Below are 18,052 nucleotides of genomic sequence, written 5' to 3'. Positions count from 1 at the left end.
GAATTTATCCCCTTTGGTTCGAGAGCCTGATGGGTGAGGTGTAGTAACTGTTCCTGAACCTGGTGGGGCAAGTTCTAAGACTCTTGTACTCTCTTCCTGATGGCATGTGAGAAGAGAGCATGTCCTGGGTGGTGGTGGATCCCTGGTGGTAGCGTCAGCGTTTCCAGCGACAGCGTTTTGTGTAGGTGGTGGGGAGGTATTCACTACTTTTTGTGGGATTTTCAGTTCAAGGGCATTGGTGTTTCCATACCAGGCTGTGATGCAACAAGTCAATATACTCTCCATCACACATCTGTGGAAGTTTGTCAAAGTTTTATATGTCATGTCAAATCTTCGTCAACTTCTAAGGAAACAGCGATGTAAAGTTCAAAGAAAAATTTATTATCAAAGTACATACATGCCACCACATACAATCCAGAGATTCTTTTTCCTGCGTGCAAACTGAGCAAATCTATAGGACAGTAACTGTAAACAGGATCAATGACCAACAAAATCTATAGAACAGTAACTGTAAACAGGATCAATGAACTACAATATCTATAGGACAGTAACTGTAAACAGGGTCAATGAACTACAATATCTATAGAATAGTAACTGTAAACAGAATCAATGAACAGCAATATCTATAGAACAGTAACTGTAAACAGGATCAATTACCAACAAAATCTATAGAACAGTATCTGGAAACAGGATCAATGAACAACAATATCTATAGAACAGTAACTGGAAACAGGATCACTGAACAACAATATCTATAGAACAGTAACTGTAAACAGGATCAATGAACCACAAGCTGTGCAAATGCAAATACAAATAAACAGCAATAAATAACAAGAGCATGAAGTAACAAGATAAAGAATCCTTAAAGTGAGACCATCGGTTGTGGGAACACCAGATATAGAATGAGTGTAGTTATCCTCTTTGGTTGAGGGGTAGTGACTGTTCTTGAACCTGGGGATGTAAGTCCTGAGGCTCTTGTACCTTCTACCTGGTGAATTGTGAATGCACTATTTCATTTGAAAACAGTTAGACAGGTGCATGGATAGGAAAGGTTTTGAGGGGTATTGGCTAAATGGGATTACTATAGATAGGGGATTTTGGTTGTCATGGATTAGATGGACAAAGAGCCTGGTTTTCAACAGTATATCTCTATGACTCGATGAATCCACAGAATATCAGGTTTTTTGGGGTGAAGCTGAGGTGCAATAAAAAATTGAAGGAATAACATGAGAAAGTCTGTAGATGCTGGAAATCCAAATCAACACACACAAAGTTCTGGAGGAACTCTAAACACAAAGTACACTGCAGATGCTGTAGTCAAATCGACACGTACAAACAAGCGGGATGAGCTCAGCAGGTCGGGCAGCATCTGTTGAAACGAGCAGTCAATGTTTCGGGCCGGGTCCTGACGAAGGGTCTCGGCCCGAAACGTTGACTGCTCATTTCAACGGATGCTGCCCAACCTGCTGAGTTCATCCAGCTTGTTTTTACGTGGAGGAACTCTATTGTGTGTGTGTTCAGGAGGAAGTTCTGATCTTCTAGATGGAGTACACTGGAGTTCACTGTTGACTCTTGCTGTATTTTCAGATGACGGGATGCTGTATATTCGTTTATGATGAGCTGCGTTGTGTAATGTGGGCAATCATGGCCTTTCCATGCCCATGATTGTCCCCGGCAAATTTTTCTACAGAAGCAGTTCGCCATTGCCTTCTTCTGGGCCATGTTGTTACAAGATGGGTGACCCCAGCCGTTATCAATAGATGCCGTAAATGGTGTCTGTGAATGACATAACTGCTGCAATGTGCTGTTCTAATGATGTTCCACAGCACGGCTGTATCATCGGTATCTGTATTTTTATCATTTTAAAGCTCAGATCCTCAGTTTAAGTCCCTCCAGGGCCTGAATCCTTATCTATAATCTTTAAGATGTCTGCCTCCTTCCACTTCCAGCCACTTTCAAGGCCCTGAATTTAAACGCTATCCCACTGACGGCCCGAGGTTGATAAACCTCTCAGGTTGTCTTCCCTGCCTTTCAGATGTTTCTTTCAAACTGATTCTTATTACCACCAGGCCTCATACCTCATCACGTAATGTGATTTGTGCAACACCGTTTTGAGGCAATTTCTGGCATTTTCTGACACCAACACCTCAGAAGCTCATGCTCTTTTTAAACTTATTTCGAGGATCTGGTAATCCCAGTAAGAAATTTATTAGCCATTGCTAATTGCCACTGAGTAAGAATTTATGTGACCTGTCTTAAATATTCACCACAGTCCTTCTGGTGAGTGTGCTACCCCGCCCCCCTCCAGTGCTGTTGAATATTAAAATAGCTAGAACAATAATGGCCCTTCATTTATCTCCCTTTGATCCCCCTATGATTTTATACATGAGAGTGGGTCAGAATTGAGATAAAGGGACTCATATTAATTTCTATTCCCATTCCTATTCCGATATGTCTATCTATGGTCTCATTTTGTGCCAAGGTGAGGCCACCCTCAGGATGGAGGGGCAACACCTTATAGTCCATCTGGGTAGCCTCCAACCTGATGGCATGAATATCGATTTCTCCTTCCAGTAAAAAAGAATTCCCTCCCCCTCCCCTTTTTTTCTATTCTCCTTCTTCTTCTTCAACTGTCCATTGATTTCGATGTTGACTGAGGCCTGGGCAGGGTTGTATGGCAGTTGCCCATGCTGCAAGTCTCCCCTCTCCATGCCACTGATGTTGTCCAAGGGAAGGGCAAGGGCTGATACAGCTTGGCACCGGTGTCGTCGCAGAGCAATGTGTTGTTAAGTGCCTTGCTCAAGGATACAAACAAGCTGCCTCAGCTGAAGCTCGAACTAGCGACCTTCAGATCACTAGACCAACGCCTTAACCACTTGGCCACGCGCCAACACACACTATTCTCCACTCTGGTCTTTAACCTCTTCTTACCTGCCCCTGGGTCCTCCCCTCCTTCCCATTCTCCTATCAGGTTCCTTCTTCTCCAGCCCTTGAACTTTCCCACTCATCTGGCTTCACCTATCACCTTCCAGTTGGTCTCCTTCCCTGCCCTCCACACTTTTTTATTCTGGCATCTTCCCCCTTCCTTTTCAGTCCTGAAAAAGATCTTGGCCCAAAATGTTGACTGTTTACTCTTTTCCATAGGTGCTGCTTGACCTGTTGAGATCCCCCCAGCACTTTGTGTCTGCTGGATTGGATTTCCAGCATCTGCAGACTTTCCTGTGTTTATAATTCATTTGTTAGGGACTCTGGGGTAGTTGACAAGACTTGGCAGAGAGTCTGAAGAGGTCTTCCGTTGCCTGTTGCCCCACTGGTGTTTAGCAATGAGGGTCCTCCATTACTGCAGGCATACACGGCTTCCTTCATAACATCAGTAACCTCCTCTCGGTTTTCACGACTGTCAGTCATGCAAGTCCTGGGTGGAGACTCAGGAGTACCGTCACACTCAGATGGAGAAAGATTCTTCATTGCTGTTTCCGTAACAGTTTTGTTTGACTAGTCGGGGTTGTTAGCCCTGAGTTGAACCCCCCCCCCCCCCCCCCAGATCTGGAAGATTGGTGGACCACTCTCACTCTGGCCTCTAGCCTTTGACCTGGCTGGCGTGGGTGACCTTCCCATAAAGCCCTGACTCCAACCAACATTCGTAGCTCTCCAGGTCATTGAGGCACGCAAGCCTCCAAACCCAACCACGAGATTGTGGTCCTATTCCAGGTCTAAAGAGATATTGGTTTATTATTGTTGTATTTACCAAGTTACGGTGGAGATCTTGTCTGTTCATATGGACCAAATCCTTACACAGTGTGTCAAGAATATAACACATAGACAATGTAAAGCCTTCCGAGAAAGTGCAGTGCAGGTAGACAATTAAACCATAAAAATAAGGTAAAAAATAATAAACAGGGTAGATTGCGAGGCCAAGAGTCCACTTTGTTACACAAAATGTCCATTCAAGTGTCTGAAATGAGAGTGTTGACCTGGAAGTGACTACTAGTCTCACACAGGGATTGAACTCAAGTCACCAATCCTCAGGAACATTTTGGAATGTCATCATACAAGAGCTTTGCACCCAGTAACTTCAGTCATTAACTGAGTCTGAGAGCTTTCAGCTTCTGTTAATATCATGACCTTGATGTCTCAGCCATTCGAGGTGCTAGGCACATTCCTTGTGACCTAGTGCTTTCCTCTTCTCGGGCAACCCCCTGGGCTCAGGGGTGACTTTCCTCTTCTCCAGTCCTGTCAGTTCTGAGGAGGTGGATGAAGTTAATGTAGGGGCCGCCGACTCTTCCACAGATAGCGCGGGACGGGACAGACGGGATAGGCAACAGAAAGCTGTTATCCGTCTCACTCCTTCCACCTTTTTATCCAAGGAACCACTTCGCAAGGCCTTGACATTGTTACTTATGCTCCTGGTCCATGTTAAAGTCATCCCAAGAGTCAGTGAGGATGCAGCTTTTCTTTAAGGAGCATGCCTCTGTCCATCTGTTAATTTCTTCCCACGGCAGAACTCAGAATAGACCATCTACTTAGGGATTCTGGACATGTGAGCAATGTGGCCCACCGGATATGGCCAGCTGGAGGTGACGGCGGCCTCGGTGCCCGGCAGGTCGGCCTGGGAGGGCTCTGACGCCGGTTTGCCCCTCCCTCCCGCGAACATGGGGGATTTTGCAGAGACAGCACCGTGGCGTTTCTCCGCCCCTTTCGGGCGTCCGCTGCAGACGGGGAAAAGCACTGCATCACACAGACTCCGGAAGCAGAGCAGTGTTTCAAATCTCAGCAGTGATTCCATCCTTTCCCCTCAAAAATAACAGTACAGCTCAGGAAGAGGCCATTCAGCCCACAATGTTGTACTAAACCAGCCTAAAAAGCAAGTCAAATGCACCGAAAACACTAATCCTTCCAACCTAAGCCATTCCATATCCCTCCATCTCCCTTACATACACGTGCCTCTCCAAACGTCTCTTCTAAGCCTCTATTGTATTGGCCTTTTCCACCATACCAGGCATCTACCACCCTCTGTATGGACGGAGGGTAAAAACAAACAGAAAAAGCTTTGGTTACGGATTTATCCAGTGTAGTGTGGACATAGCCTGAGTGAAAAAGTTACCCCTCACATCCCCTTTGAACCTAACCCCTCACACCTTCAATGCATGCCGTCTGATTTTGGACGTTTCTACCCTGGGGAACAGACACATCCTGGCTGCTCTAAGTTTGCCTCTCATAATCTTTTAAACCTCTTCCCTCAGCCTCCGCTGCTCCAGAGAAAACAGCCCAAGCTTCTCCAGCCTCTCGTGACAGCACGTCCTCTAAACCAGGCAGCATCCCGGTAAACCTCCTCAGCACCCTCTCCAAAGCCTCAACATCCCTCCTACAGTGGGGCAACCAGAACTTTATGCAATACTCCAGATGAGGCCGAACCAGTTTTATAAAGTTGCATCGTAACCTCTTGACTTTTGCACTCAATGCCTTGGCTAGTAAAAGCAGCATTCCATAAACCTTGTTGATGGCCTGTGTAGGCCTGTTAATGGCCTATCAATCTGTGTAGCCACTTTAATGGAGCCATGAACTTGGATCTCTGGATCTCTCTGCTCAGTGACACTGTTAAGGACCTTGCCCTGTCTCCTTACATTTGCTCTACCAACACCTTGGGTCCAACTCCATCTGCCATTTCTCGGTTCGTGTCTGTAACTAATCTATATTGTACTGTATTCTTTGCCAGTCGTCTACACTATCCACATTTCCACTAATCTCGTTATCATCTGCAAACTTACTAACTCACCCATCTACATTTTCATCCAGGTCATTTATATACATTACAAGCAGCAGAAGTCCCAGCACAGATCCCTGAGGAACTCCACTAATTACAGACCACCAGCTCCAATAACCAATACCCTCTGTCTTCCATGTGAAATACCTCTCCCTTCCCTCGTAATCAATGCAGATGTGCTGAAGAAACTTCATAATGATGGAAAGTGAGTGAAGGCATTGTTGTTTATAACCAGCATTAAACGTGTGCAACACCACTACTGCCCAATGGAAGTCAGCTCCAGACAGGTCAGTACATACATGGGACAACATGTGATTCAGCATAGCATAGTAACAGGCCCTTCAGCCCACAAAGTCCGTGCTAGGCATGATGTCAAATTATATCACTCCCCTCTGCCTGCACAGGATCCTTCTTTCAATATCCCATTTGGATATGTCCATACATGACCTCCTCTACTTCCATGATGAGGCCAAACGCAAGTTGGAGGAGCAACACCTCATCTACCGTCTGGGTAGCCTCCAGCCTGGTGGCATGAACATCGAATTCTCCAACTTCCGGTAATTCCTTCCCTCTCCCTTCACCCATCCCAGTTTCACTCTGCCTCTTCCTCCAGCTGCCTATCACCTCTCTCGTGATTCTGCCTTATTCTACTACACAGTGCTTTCCCCTTACATTCCTTCTTTCCTGCCTATCCCCTCCCTGCTTCCCCTCTCCCACCCCTTGATCTTTCCTCTGATTGGTTTTCCACCTGGCACCTACCAGCCTTCTCCTTCCCACCCTCCCCCCACCTTCTTTATAGGGCCCCTGCCCCCTCCCTCTTCAGTCCTGACGAAGGGTCTCGGCCCGAAACATTGACTGTTCATTTCCACAGATGCTGCCCGACCTGCTGAGTTCCTCCAGCTTGTTGTACGTCTCCCTTATTTCCATTCCTTCCGTATTCTTGTAAATGACACTGCTAGCTCCACTATCCCTCAGATCAGGGGTCCCCTAACTTCTGTATGTCCTGCATCCTTACAGGTGGCGGGGCGGAGATACGTCTCTACCAAAGGAGTTGTAAGGCGCTCCTTCCCTCCACTAGCCTGCAGGTGTTGCCCCTGCTTAGCCTCCCCTGATCAGGGTCATGTGAAGCCATGGGAGCAGGTGGTGGACAGTCGTATGAGCAGCCGGTGCAGATCACAAGTCCTGGTTATGAGACCATTGATGCCAGGCAGACAATCTTTGAGGAGTATTGATATTGATAATTAATAATAATAGAAGAAGGGCAATGGCAAACCATTTCTATAGAAAAACTTGCAAACTACATTCATGGAAAGACCGTGATCGCCCATGTCATACGTCATGGCGCATACTGATGATGTAGTACGTCACAGCACATAATGATGATGTCATACAACATGGCACATAATGACGATGATGAGATGGATGCATGAATGTGCAGAAAACATTGGGGTGTGGACATTGTTTAGGCAGAAGGGATTAGTTTAGTTAGCAGTTTCATTGCTAGTTTACTTAGTTTAGCAAAATATTGTGTTCCATGTGATGTTTTTTAAATTTAAGGTTTTGGTGTTCAGAGGGAAGTAAAAATCCTTAAACGCGGAGCATTGGAAGTTAAGATATAGGTGCCCTAATCATAGTGGCTGGCAAGAGCTAGGAGGAACCACCATTACAACAAGATTTGAGCACAGCACTAAAGATTACCTTTGCCCCTACATCCTATTTCCTCAGGAGCTTCAGAGCCTTAGAGGAGAGAGGAGGCCTCTTAGATTTGATATCACTGGCACATGTTGTGAAATTTCTTAAATTTGCAGTACAATGCAATACATGATAATATAAAGATCATGAATTATATTCAGTATATGTATGTGTGTGTGTGTGTGTGTGTGTATATAAATAAAATAGTCAAATAAGTAATGCAACAGAAATAGAAAAAAGTAGTGAGGTAGTGTTCATGTGTTCAATATCCATTCAAAAATCTGATGGCCGAGGGGAAGAAGCTGTTCCTGGATCACTGTGTGTGCCTTTAGGCTTTTGTACCTCCTTCCTGATGGTAACAGTGAGAAGAGGGAATGTCCTGGGTGGTGGGGATCCTTAATGATGGACGCCACCTTTTTGAGGCACCATTCCTTGAAGATATCTTGGATACTACAGAGGCAAGTGACCATGATGGAGCTGACCAATTTTACAACTTTCTGCAGCTTACTTCGATCCTGTGCTGTCGCGCCCTCCCCCATACCAGACTGTGATGCAGCCAGTTAGAATGTTCTCCACGGTACATCCATTAAAGTCTGAGTGTTTTAGGTGACAAGCCAAATCTGCTCAAACTCCAAATGAAGTATGATCCCCGTCTTGCCTTCTTTATAGCTGCATTGATATGTTGGGACCAGGTTTGGTCCTCAGAGATCTTCTTTTTTTCCCCTTTCTTTTTCTATCTTTTTATTGAGTTTCATATACAAAAGAAAACAATAATATAACATAACATAACATTGAATAGGTTATAAATACACTAGGCTTGAAGTTAAATTAGTAATAAGATATCAATATCTTATTGAGATACCAACAGAGAACATCATAAGATAATCAATCAAGCCTATATTAATTGTATATGAAAAAAGGATAATCACAAAAAGAAGGGAAAAAAATACAAGAAAAAATATATATTAAAATAAAGCAATAAACCTTAACTAACATGGGCAATAATAATAATTTATATATACATGATAGTATCAAGAACTCCGGAACTCCATACCAAAACAAGGATAAAAAGAGAAAAGGTCTGGAAGGGGTCAAATTAACTCATATGAAAATGTCGAATAAACGGTCCCCAAGTTTCTTCAAATTTAATTGATGGATCAAAAATAGTACTTCTAATTTTTTCTAAGCTCAAACAAGAAATAGTTTGAGAGAACCACTGAAACATGGTAGGAGGGTTACAAATGGTTAACTCTTCTTCTATATGTGCTAAACATGCTTTAATACAATTTAAGGTGGTACATAGAGCCCACATGTCTAAAGATAAGCTTGCTCGATTCTACTCCCATATTAACCCTCAATGTGACAGATGTCACTCAGAATTTGCTTCATTGACCCATATGTTTTGGTCATGTCCCACCTTACATAACTATTGGAAGGATATATTTACTATCATTTCCTCAGTTTGGAATATTGATTTACAACCCCATTTTATCACTGCAATTTTTGGTATACCAATTGAGGATGGTAGTCAATTCTCCCCTTCGATTAGACGAATGATGGCATTTGCAACTCTAATGGCTAGAAGGTCTATATTACAAAATTGGAAAGAAGGTCCTTAGAGATCTTGACATCCAGGAACATGAAATTGCTCACTCCTTCCACTTCTGACCCCTCCATGAGGATTGGTTCCCTAAGTCTTCCTTGCAGACTCAAGACCTGAAGTTATGTTCAGGAACTCAACAAGCCCTAGGCCGGAGGCGAGTTCCCACTTTATTAGTTGACCTCGGAACACAGCAACACATGATGTAAAGCTATCCGTGGTCACCTGCACAGCGTGGAAGTATTGTCCAACTCTAGCCTGGAATCTGTACCACAGTAGCTTCCTGTCAGATTAGCCGGCATCCCCAGCTCCTGAGTGAGCTGTCAGTCTGCCAGTCTTGGGTGGAAAAGCAAGGTCATTAAAGTGTTTAAATATTACTTAGAAAACCAGACTGCTGGTAATTTAATTTTCTACCATGACTAATCTGCAGCTGTATCTTATTTAAATTATTCTGACTTCAGTGCAATTATCTTCTTATCGAGCATTTTTCTTACGGCTCCGATTCTGCCTGCCTCTTCACCTACCAGGGCCTTGGTACCTACCTACTGGTTGCCATGGTACCTACAGGTCTGTCACCATGGTGCCCGTGAATCAGTCCGCACAGTAACTATGGGTAAATTGCCATGGCTGGTGCCCACAGAACAACTGCAATGGTACCTGCAATGAGATGCCCGCACTATCCATGAGAAAGTTGGCGTGCCAACCATTGAATGGTCACCATGACACAGGCATAGCTCCATCAGCCCATTGCCATGGAATCCATGGTCTTTTTAGAAAATAGATAATTTATTTGTTGAGGTATAGCACGAAATAGGATGAGCCACACCGGCCAGCAATCTCCCTATTTAATCCTACCCTAATCATGGGACAATTTACAATGGCCAATCAACCTACAGACCAGTACATCTTTGGACTGTGGGAGGAAACGCACACGGTCACCGGGAGAACGTACAAACTCCTTACAGTCAGAAGCAGGAATCGAACCAGGGCCGCCTGTACTGTAAAGCATTGTGCCACCCCCTGAGTGCCCATTGGCCGTTTGACACAGGACTCATTCATCATTTGACAGGCAAGGTACCAATCAGTTATCTTAGTGTTGATTGGTTGATGACTACTAGCCTTCTCGCCAGTTGCATGGCCTCCCTGGGACAGTTCCTTATCAAAGATTTGAAGTATATTTATTATCAAAGAATGTATAAATTACACACCCTGAAGTCTGTCTGCTTACAGGCAGTAACCAAGCAAGAGACCTGAATAACCCAATAAAAAAGACCAAAAATCACTGTTCACTGTGTGATCCTCCTACTGTTGCCATCTCTGGCCAACCTGTCCTGGAACTTATGTCACATGGCCCCAGCTCCAACAAACATGATTGGTCATCTGCCACATCCATCACACCATGCCAACCCGAACCAAAACGGAAACCTCAGGTAATTACCTCCCCTGCCCGCATTTTCTCTTCTTACTTTTATTCCCCATTCTGGTTGCTCTCTCACCCCTTCTCCTTTCCTCACCTGCCCAGCACTTCACTCAGGACCCCTCTTCCTTCCATTTGCCTCCAGGAGACCGGGCTAATGCAGTGGTTAGCACGACTCTATCACAGCTTGGGGTATTCTGGAGCTCGGTGTTCCAGTTCTGGCACTGCCTGTAAGGAGGTGACCATGTGGGCTTTCTCTCACAGTTCAAAGACATTCCAGTTATCAGGTCAATTGGTCCTGTGGTTGGGCTAGTGTCAAATTCCACAGAGTATCTCTAAATAAAATAATTAAAATAATTTTTTTCCGCAGTCCACTGATTTCTCTTAATATATTCCTTCTTTAGCTCTTTACCTCACCCACCTATCACCGACCAGCTTTTTAAATCACACACTCTTCCCCACCCACCTACATTCCCCCCCCCTCACCTATCACCTGCCAAGTTGTATTCCATCCCCTCCCACCCTCCCCACCTTATTCCGGCTTCTCCCCTCTTCCATTCTCTGAATGATAAAGGGTCTCAACCTGATATGTTTGTTCCCCCGCTATAGATGCTGCCTGGTTTGCTGAGTTCCTCCATCGTTTTGTGTGTGTTTCTCCAGATACACCTGTCCCCTTCTTCTTTAGCCCTTTGGCTCCTCCACCTACCACCTCCCAGCTTCTCACTTCAGTCCCAGTTATTCCCCCTGATCTCCTCCCTTTGCCTTCTTATCTGGAGCCCCCTATCACCACCTAACTCGTACTCCTCCCTCCACCCACCCACCCAACCCCCTTCCTATTCCGGCTTCTGCCCCTTCCCTTGCAGTTCTGGAAGGCTCTCGGCCTCATTTCCTTCTGTAGATTCTGTGTGTGTGTTGTATCTGATTTAATTGGGATGCAGGGCAAATTGAATTTTATCCCGCACCTTTGGAACAAATAAGCAAAAATTGTTCAAGAGCACTTTTTTTGGAGTGTTTTGTGGTCCTGAAGTATTTCTACTGTTTGTAGCTTCACACACAGACATCTCCACATGAACCCACCATGGCCTGAGTGCCCCCTGTAATGCCTGCTGTTACAGCTTCATTCCTGTGTAATAAAACTATCAACTCAACCAATTATGAGGTCAATTCACAAGGTCCCTTCTTGGCAACTTGCCAACCTGTTGTTTGAAGACGTGTGCGACTTGTTCAGTACCGAGAGGCACAACACTGGCTAACTAAACAGGAACAAACCCCAGTGCGGCCAATCCAGCTCTTACTTAGAGTGAGACCTTTGTCACTGCGGGCCGGAATTCAATTGTAAATTAGGTGCGGCAGAAACCTGATTGGATGAGGACTAACCAATCAGGAGGGATAGACCACGGGGGTATATATACCACCAGACCAGATATGCCTTGGCATCATCCCTGATGAAGATGTCAAAGTTTGTTAATTTTTTAGTTTTTTTTAATCAAACAATGATTAAAATCGATACCTGTACCCGGCTGGAAGCCCGACAAGAGTTTATTCACATGATAAAGAGTCTTTAAAGTAAGATCACTAATGTTGAGAACATCTCAACAGATGAGTGCAGCTATCCTGTTTTGTTAAGAGCCTGACGGTTGAGAGGTAGTAACTGTTCCCGAACCTGGTGGTGCGAGTCCTGAGACTCCTGTACCTTGTTCCTGATGATAGCAGTGAGAAAAGAGCACGGCCTGGGTGGTGAGGATCTTTGATGGATGCTGCTCTTCAACGGCAACGTTTCACGTAGATGTGCTCAATGGTTGGGAGGGTTTTACCCGTGATGTACTGGGCCAAAGCCAATACCTTTTGCAGGATTTTCCACCCAAAAGGGTTGGTGTTCCCGTACCAGGCCGTAATGCAGCCGGTCAGCACACTTTCCACCACACATCTATAGAAGTTGGCCATGGTTTTGGATGACACGCCAGATCTCTGCAGACTCCTGAGGAAGTAGAGGCACTATTGTGCTTTCCTTGAAATTACATTTATATGATGGATCCAGGACAGGTCCTCTAAGGTAGTGACACCCAGGAATTTAAAGTTATTGACCCTTTCCACCTCTGACCCTCCAGTGATTACTGACTCATGAACCTCTGGTTCCCCTCTCCTGAAGTCTACAGTTAGTTCCTTGGCCTTATTGACATTGAATGAGAGGTTGTTGTTACGACACCACTCAGCCAAATTTTCAACCTCTCCCCTGTTTGCTGATTCATCACCACCTTTGACACAGCCCACAACAGTGGCGCCAACAGCAAACTTGTGTATGGTGTTGGAGCTGTGCTCAGCCACATAGTCATAGGTGTAAAACGAGTAGAGCAGGGGGCTAAACGCACAGCCTTGCGGTGCACCAGTGCTGATGGAGAGTGTGGAGGAGATGATTTTGTCAATCCGAACTGACTGGGGTCTTTTAACTCCAGATTCCAGAAACAACAGTCTCTCTTGTGTCTCCACAGTGGGGTGGGGTGTCATTATGGAAGAGGGCAATAAATCCTCTGATTGGACCTCTATTGACCCCCTATTGATTCTGCACCGACTGTAACTGGAACCCCCAGGGGTGAAAGTGTTAATTGCACCGCCGTCTCTCATTGGCTCCCTCTCCGCCTCGCATCTTAATTCCAGCAAGGCCAGGAACATGCGGGAACTGTACCAATGTGCCAAACTGCAAGAAAGAAAGCAAACGGGTGAAGTGTTTTGCTGAGATATTACCTCACCTCCCGGGAGGGAAGACAAAATGTCAAAGAACATTTTTCTTCACAAGAGTCACCAGAAAGGAAGGCAGATTATTTCACCCCTGCCGCCCCCCCCCCACCCACGCAAACAGTACAAGAAAAGTGTGTCAGCTGCAGTTCTGGGGAGAATACAAGCTGGTCATTTTGAAGCCTAGTGAGACAGACTGACTCTCCAATGTCCTTTTAGGCCTTAGGCTTCGCAGCTCTGCAATTGACTTTGAAGAAATTCATGGAAGGTTTCAATCTGGCATTCCTCGTTGTGACAGGAATTTGAGGCAGCGGCTGTAGAAGGGGCCGCAGCGAGCCTTTCTCACTCCATCAACCAACTCGGACCAGACAGAAAAGGCTCCTCGCTCTGCCAGAATCTCTCTCAGCAAAGCACAGAAGGGAAAGGGGGAGGGTTTGCAGGAGGGGGCATGAGGGAGTGAAATAGCTGGAAGTAGTGCTTGGACGTCACAGTAAGCAGTGTTGGTTATACTTCCTGCCACTCCATACTCAGCTGCTCTCTGAGCTTCAGCCCCAGGCTCTCCCTTGCTCCTACCCTGCACATTCCCTGCTCAAAATAATAGTTCCCCATGGACTAGATGGGCCAAAGGGCCTGTTTCTGTGCTGTATCGCTCTCTGACATTTAACCTTTCACCCCTCCATAACCACCTCAAGGACTCAAGTCCCATGGTACAGAAGAGCATCACACCCATCAGCGATACTGTCCTTCAGATGAGTCACAAGTTCTGACTTCCGATGAGTATTAGAACATAGAACAGTACAGAACAGGAGCAGGCCCTTCGGCCAACTAGTTACAAATTAAATCAACAAAAAACACCAAAAGGTAATCCTTCCTATCTAATGTCGATATCCCTCCCTTTTCCTCAAAGTCATGTGCCTATCTAATGATCTAATGTTTGGAGAGATACCTAACATTACCATAGCAAAGCCTATTTCTCAGCCAACCTCAGTTTGCCAGCTGTGGGAGCTTGCTGTGCACAAATTGGTAACCCCACCCTCTTTCCTTTAATACAGCATTGTGGGGGGGGGGGGGGGGGGGTGGTCCTTCATCAGTCGTTGGCCGGCTGGTGGCGTAGCGGCATCAGCGCCGGACTCTGGAGCGAGAGGTCCCGAGTTCGAATCCGGCCGGCCCCCTTGCACACTTTCCATCCGTGCTGGGTCAAGCGTCGAGCTGGCAACTCGTCCTCGTAAAAAGAACCGGAGAATGCCATGGCAACGCTGCACGGTGAGCAGTAAGATCGGTGCAAAAAGCTTGTCATGACGGCTCCCCGACGACTCCGCCAGGGGTTAAGGGCATTCTTCTTCATCGGTTGTAGGTGCATCGTCACACCCAAGGTTACAAGATGCCTGTTCTTTCACCCCTGGCTCTCTTCCCCTTTCCTGTCCTGGTGAGAGTTTGTGCAGCCAGGCTCCTGTCCAGCAGCAGGGAAGGTTGTCCTGAAGAGTTCCAACCATGCGACGTAACCCCAACAGAGCTCCCATGTTGCCGGTGAGGTACACCATATCCTCACCAAATCCTGCAACCTTACCATCAAGTGGCACATGCAGACCACGATGGCTGGAAGCGTGACGGGGGATCGGGTAGACCCGTCCATTCAGGCCAAACCATGACACCCCCTCTCTCATAACAGGTGTCCCCCTTCACACATGGAAACTGTGACCCCCCCCCCCCATACAAGGTGGGAAACTCAGTTCAGAGAGGGAAGAAAGAGAGCCAAATTCCCCGGAGTTCAACTTATGCTCCGAGGAAATTTGGCTTGAGTTTCCTGCTCATCTCAGAGCACCAGATCTGAGTCAGTATTTGAATCAGAATCACAAGCCCAGAACATAGAAATCTACAGCACATTACAGGCCCTTCGCCCCACAATGTTGTGCTGACCACGTAACCTACTCTAGAAACTGCCTAGAATTTCCCTACCATCCTCTATTTTTCTAAGCTGCATGTACCTATCTAAGAGTCTCATAAAAGACCCTATTGTATCCATCTCTACCATTGCCACCAGCAGTGCATTCCACACACCCACCACTCTCTGTGTGAAAGACTTAGCTCTGATATTCCCTCTGTACCTTAAAACTGTGCCCTCTCATGTTAGCCTGGGAAAAAGCCTCTGGCTATCCACATGATTAATGCCTGTTATCATCTCTATCAGGTCACCTCTCATCCTCCATTGCTCCAAGGAAAAAAGGCCAAGTACACTCAACCCACTTTCATACGGTATGCCCTTCAATCCAGGCAACATCCTTGTGAGTCTCCTCTGCACTCTGTCTATAGAATCCACATCCCTCCTGTAGTGAGGTAACCAGAACTGAGCACAAGTGAGGTCTAACTAAGGTTTTATGTTGTGAAATATGTTAACAATGCAATATATAATAATAGAAAACAAGAAGAAGAAGAAGAACATAGGAACATAAAAAGGAGATACTGAGTGAGAACATATAAAGGAGATACTGAGTGAGGTAGTTCTCTTTTGGAAGAGGACAGCGAGGCTTGAGAGGAAGTGCGGCGGCGGCCATTTTCAAATTGTCCAATTGCTTCTCAGATCGGAGCTCTGAGAGGCGGGACTGCGCAGGCGCGTGAAGGAGGCCCGGGAAGGAGGGAAGATATATAAAGAACGCCGCCTTAAGAAGCGGGCAGCTTCGTTTGCGGGCAGCGGAGTGAGCCGGGCGCAGAGTGTAGGGCTTGGGCTCAGAGGGCTTAGGCAGAAGAGGGCACAGTAGGCTTATCTTTTAGTTCTTGTATTTTCAGTTATTTGGGAGGTATGAGTGTGAGGGCAGCTTGTTGTTCTGGGTGTTGGATGTGGGAGATCCTGGAGTCTCTGAGCCTCCCGGACGTCCACATCTGCGCCAGGTGCGCCGAACTGCAGCTCCTGAGGGACCGAGTTAGGGAACTGGAGCTGCAGCTCGATGACCTTCGCCTGGTTAGGGAGAGTGAGGAGGTGATAGAGAGGAGTTACAGGCAGGTGGTCACTCCGGGACCATGGGAGGCAGATAGGTGGGTTACAGTCAGGAAGGGGAAGAGACAGGTACTAGAGAGTACTCCAGTGGCTGTACCCCTTGACAATAAGTACTCATGTTTGAGTACTGTTGGGGGGGACAGCCTACCTGGTGGGAGTGACAGTGGCCGAGCCTCCGGCACAGAGGACGGCCCTGTAGCTCAGAAGGGTAGGGTTAGAAGAAAGAGGTCCATAGTAATAGGGGACTCAATAGTCAGGGGCTCAGACAGGCGTTTCTGTGGAGGTGACCGGGAGTCCCGGATGGTAATTTGCCTCCCTGGTGCCAGGGTTCGGGATGTTTCTGATCGTGTCCAAGATATCCTGAAGTGGGAGGGTGAAGAGCCAGAGGTCGTGGTACATGTAGGTACCAATGACATAGGAAGGAAAGGGGAAGAGGTCCTGAAACGAGAGTATAGGGAGTCAGGAAGGCAGTTAAGAAGAAGGACCGCAAAGGTAGTAATCTCCGGATTACTGCCTGTGCCACGCGACAGTGACAGTAGGAATAGAATTAGGTGGAGGATGAATGCGTGGCTGTGGGATTGGAGCAGGGGGCAGGGATTCAAGTTTCTGGATCATTGGGACCTCTTCTGGGGCAGGAGTGACCTGTTCAGGAAGGATGGGTTACGCTTGAATCGTGGGGGGACCAATATCCTAGCGGGGAGGTTTGCTAGGGCTACAGGGCGGACTTTAAACGAGTAAGATGGGGGGGCGGGAGACTATTTGAGGAGACTATGGGAGAGGAGGTTAGTTCACCAGTGGAGCAAGTAAATAGACAGTGTGTGAGGGAGGAAAGGCAGGTGATGGAGAAGGGATGCGCTCAGCCCGAAGATGTAGGGGAGAAGAAAGAAAAGGATAATAAATTTGACTGCATTGTTAGGGATGGAAAGAGAGGAGGAGATGGAGAGTATCTTAAATGTATCTATTTTAATGCTAGGAGCATTGTAAGAAAGGTGGATGAGCTTAAAGCGTGGATTGATACCTGGAATTATGATGTTGTAGCTATTAGTGAAACATGGTTGCAGGAAGGGTGTGATTGGCAACTAAATATTCCTGGATTTAGTTGCTTCAGGTGTGATAGAGTAGGAGGGGCCAGAGGAGGAGGTGTTGCATTGCTTGTCCGAGAAAATCTTATGGCGGTGCTTTGGAAGGATAGATTAGAGAGCTCCTCTAGGGAGGCCATTTGGGTGGAATTGAAGAATGGGAAAGGTGCAGTAACACTGATAGGAGTGTATTATAGGCCACCTAATGGGGCGCGTGAGTTGGAAGAGCAAATGTGTAAGGAGATAGCAGATATTTGTAGTAAACACAAGGTGGTGATTGTGGGAGATTTTAATTTTCCACACGTAGACTGGGAAGCTCATTCTGTAAAAGGGCTGGATGGTTTAGAGTTTGTGAAATGTGTGCAGGATAGTTTTTTGCAACAATACATAGAAGTACCGACTAGAGATGGGGCACTGTTGGATCTCCTGTTAGGGAATGCGATAGGTCAGCTGACAGATGTATGTGTTGGGGAGCACTTCGGGTCCAGTGATCACAATAGCATTAGCTTCAATATAATTATGGAGAAGGACAGGACTGGACCTAGAGTTGAGATTTTTGATTGGAGAAAGGCTAACTTTGAGGGGATGCAAAGGGATTTAGAGAGAGTGGATTGGGTCAAGTTGTTTTATGGGAAGGATGTAATAGAGAAATGGAGGTCATTTAAGGGTGAAATTATGAGGGTACAGAATCTTTATGTTCCTGTTAGGGTGAAAGGAAAGGTTAAAGTTTTGAGAGCACCATGGTTTTCAAGGGATATTAGAAATTTGGTTCAGA

General features: G+C 46.3%; 2 protein-coding genes across 10 annotated transcripts in view; both read left to right on the top strand.

Annotated features, from left to right (window-relative positions):
- The window catches only part of LOC132381426 (homeobox protein Meis1-like), a 425,677-nt gene that overhangs the window by 378,606 nt on the left and 29,019 nt on the right, over positions 1-18,052 (top strand). The window lies entirely within an intron of this gene.
- On the top strand, positions 1,494-17,353 carry LOC132381427 (uncharacterized). The gene is made up of 2 exons (XM_059950832.1): positions 1,494-14,067; positions 15,395-17,353. The coding sequence occupies exon 2, from the start codon at positions 16,004-16,006 to the stop codon at positions 16,934-16,936; it is 933 nt and encodes a 310-aa protein (XP_059806815.1). The 5' UTR covers positions 1,494-14,067; positions 15,395-16,003; the 3' UTR covers positions 16,937-17,353.

Source organism: Hypanus sabinus, chromosome 26 (assembly GCF_030144855.1).
Source record: "Hypanus sabinus isolate sHypSab1 chromosome 26, sHypSab1.hap1, whole genome shotgun sequence".
NCBI lineage: Eukaryota > Metazoa > Chordata > Chondrichthyes > Myliobatiformes > Dasyatidae > Hypanus > Hypanus sabinus.
The sequence above is the reverse complement of the archived record's forward strand: the minus strand, read 5'-3'. Positions and strand labels throughout refer to the sequence as shown.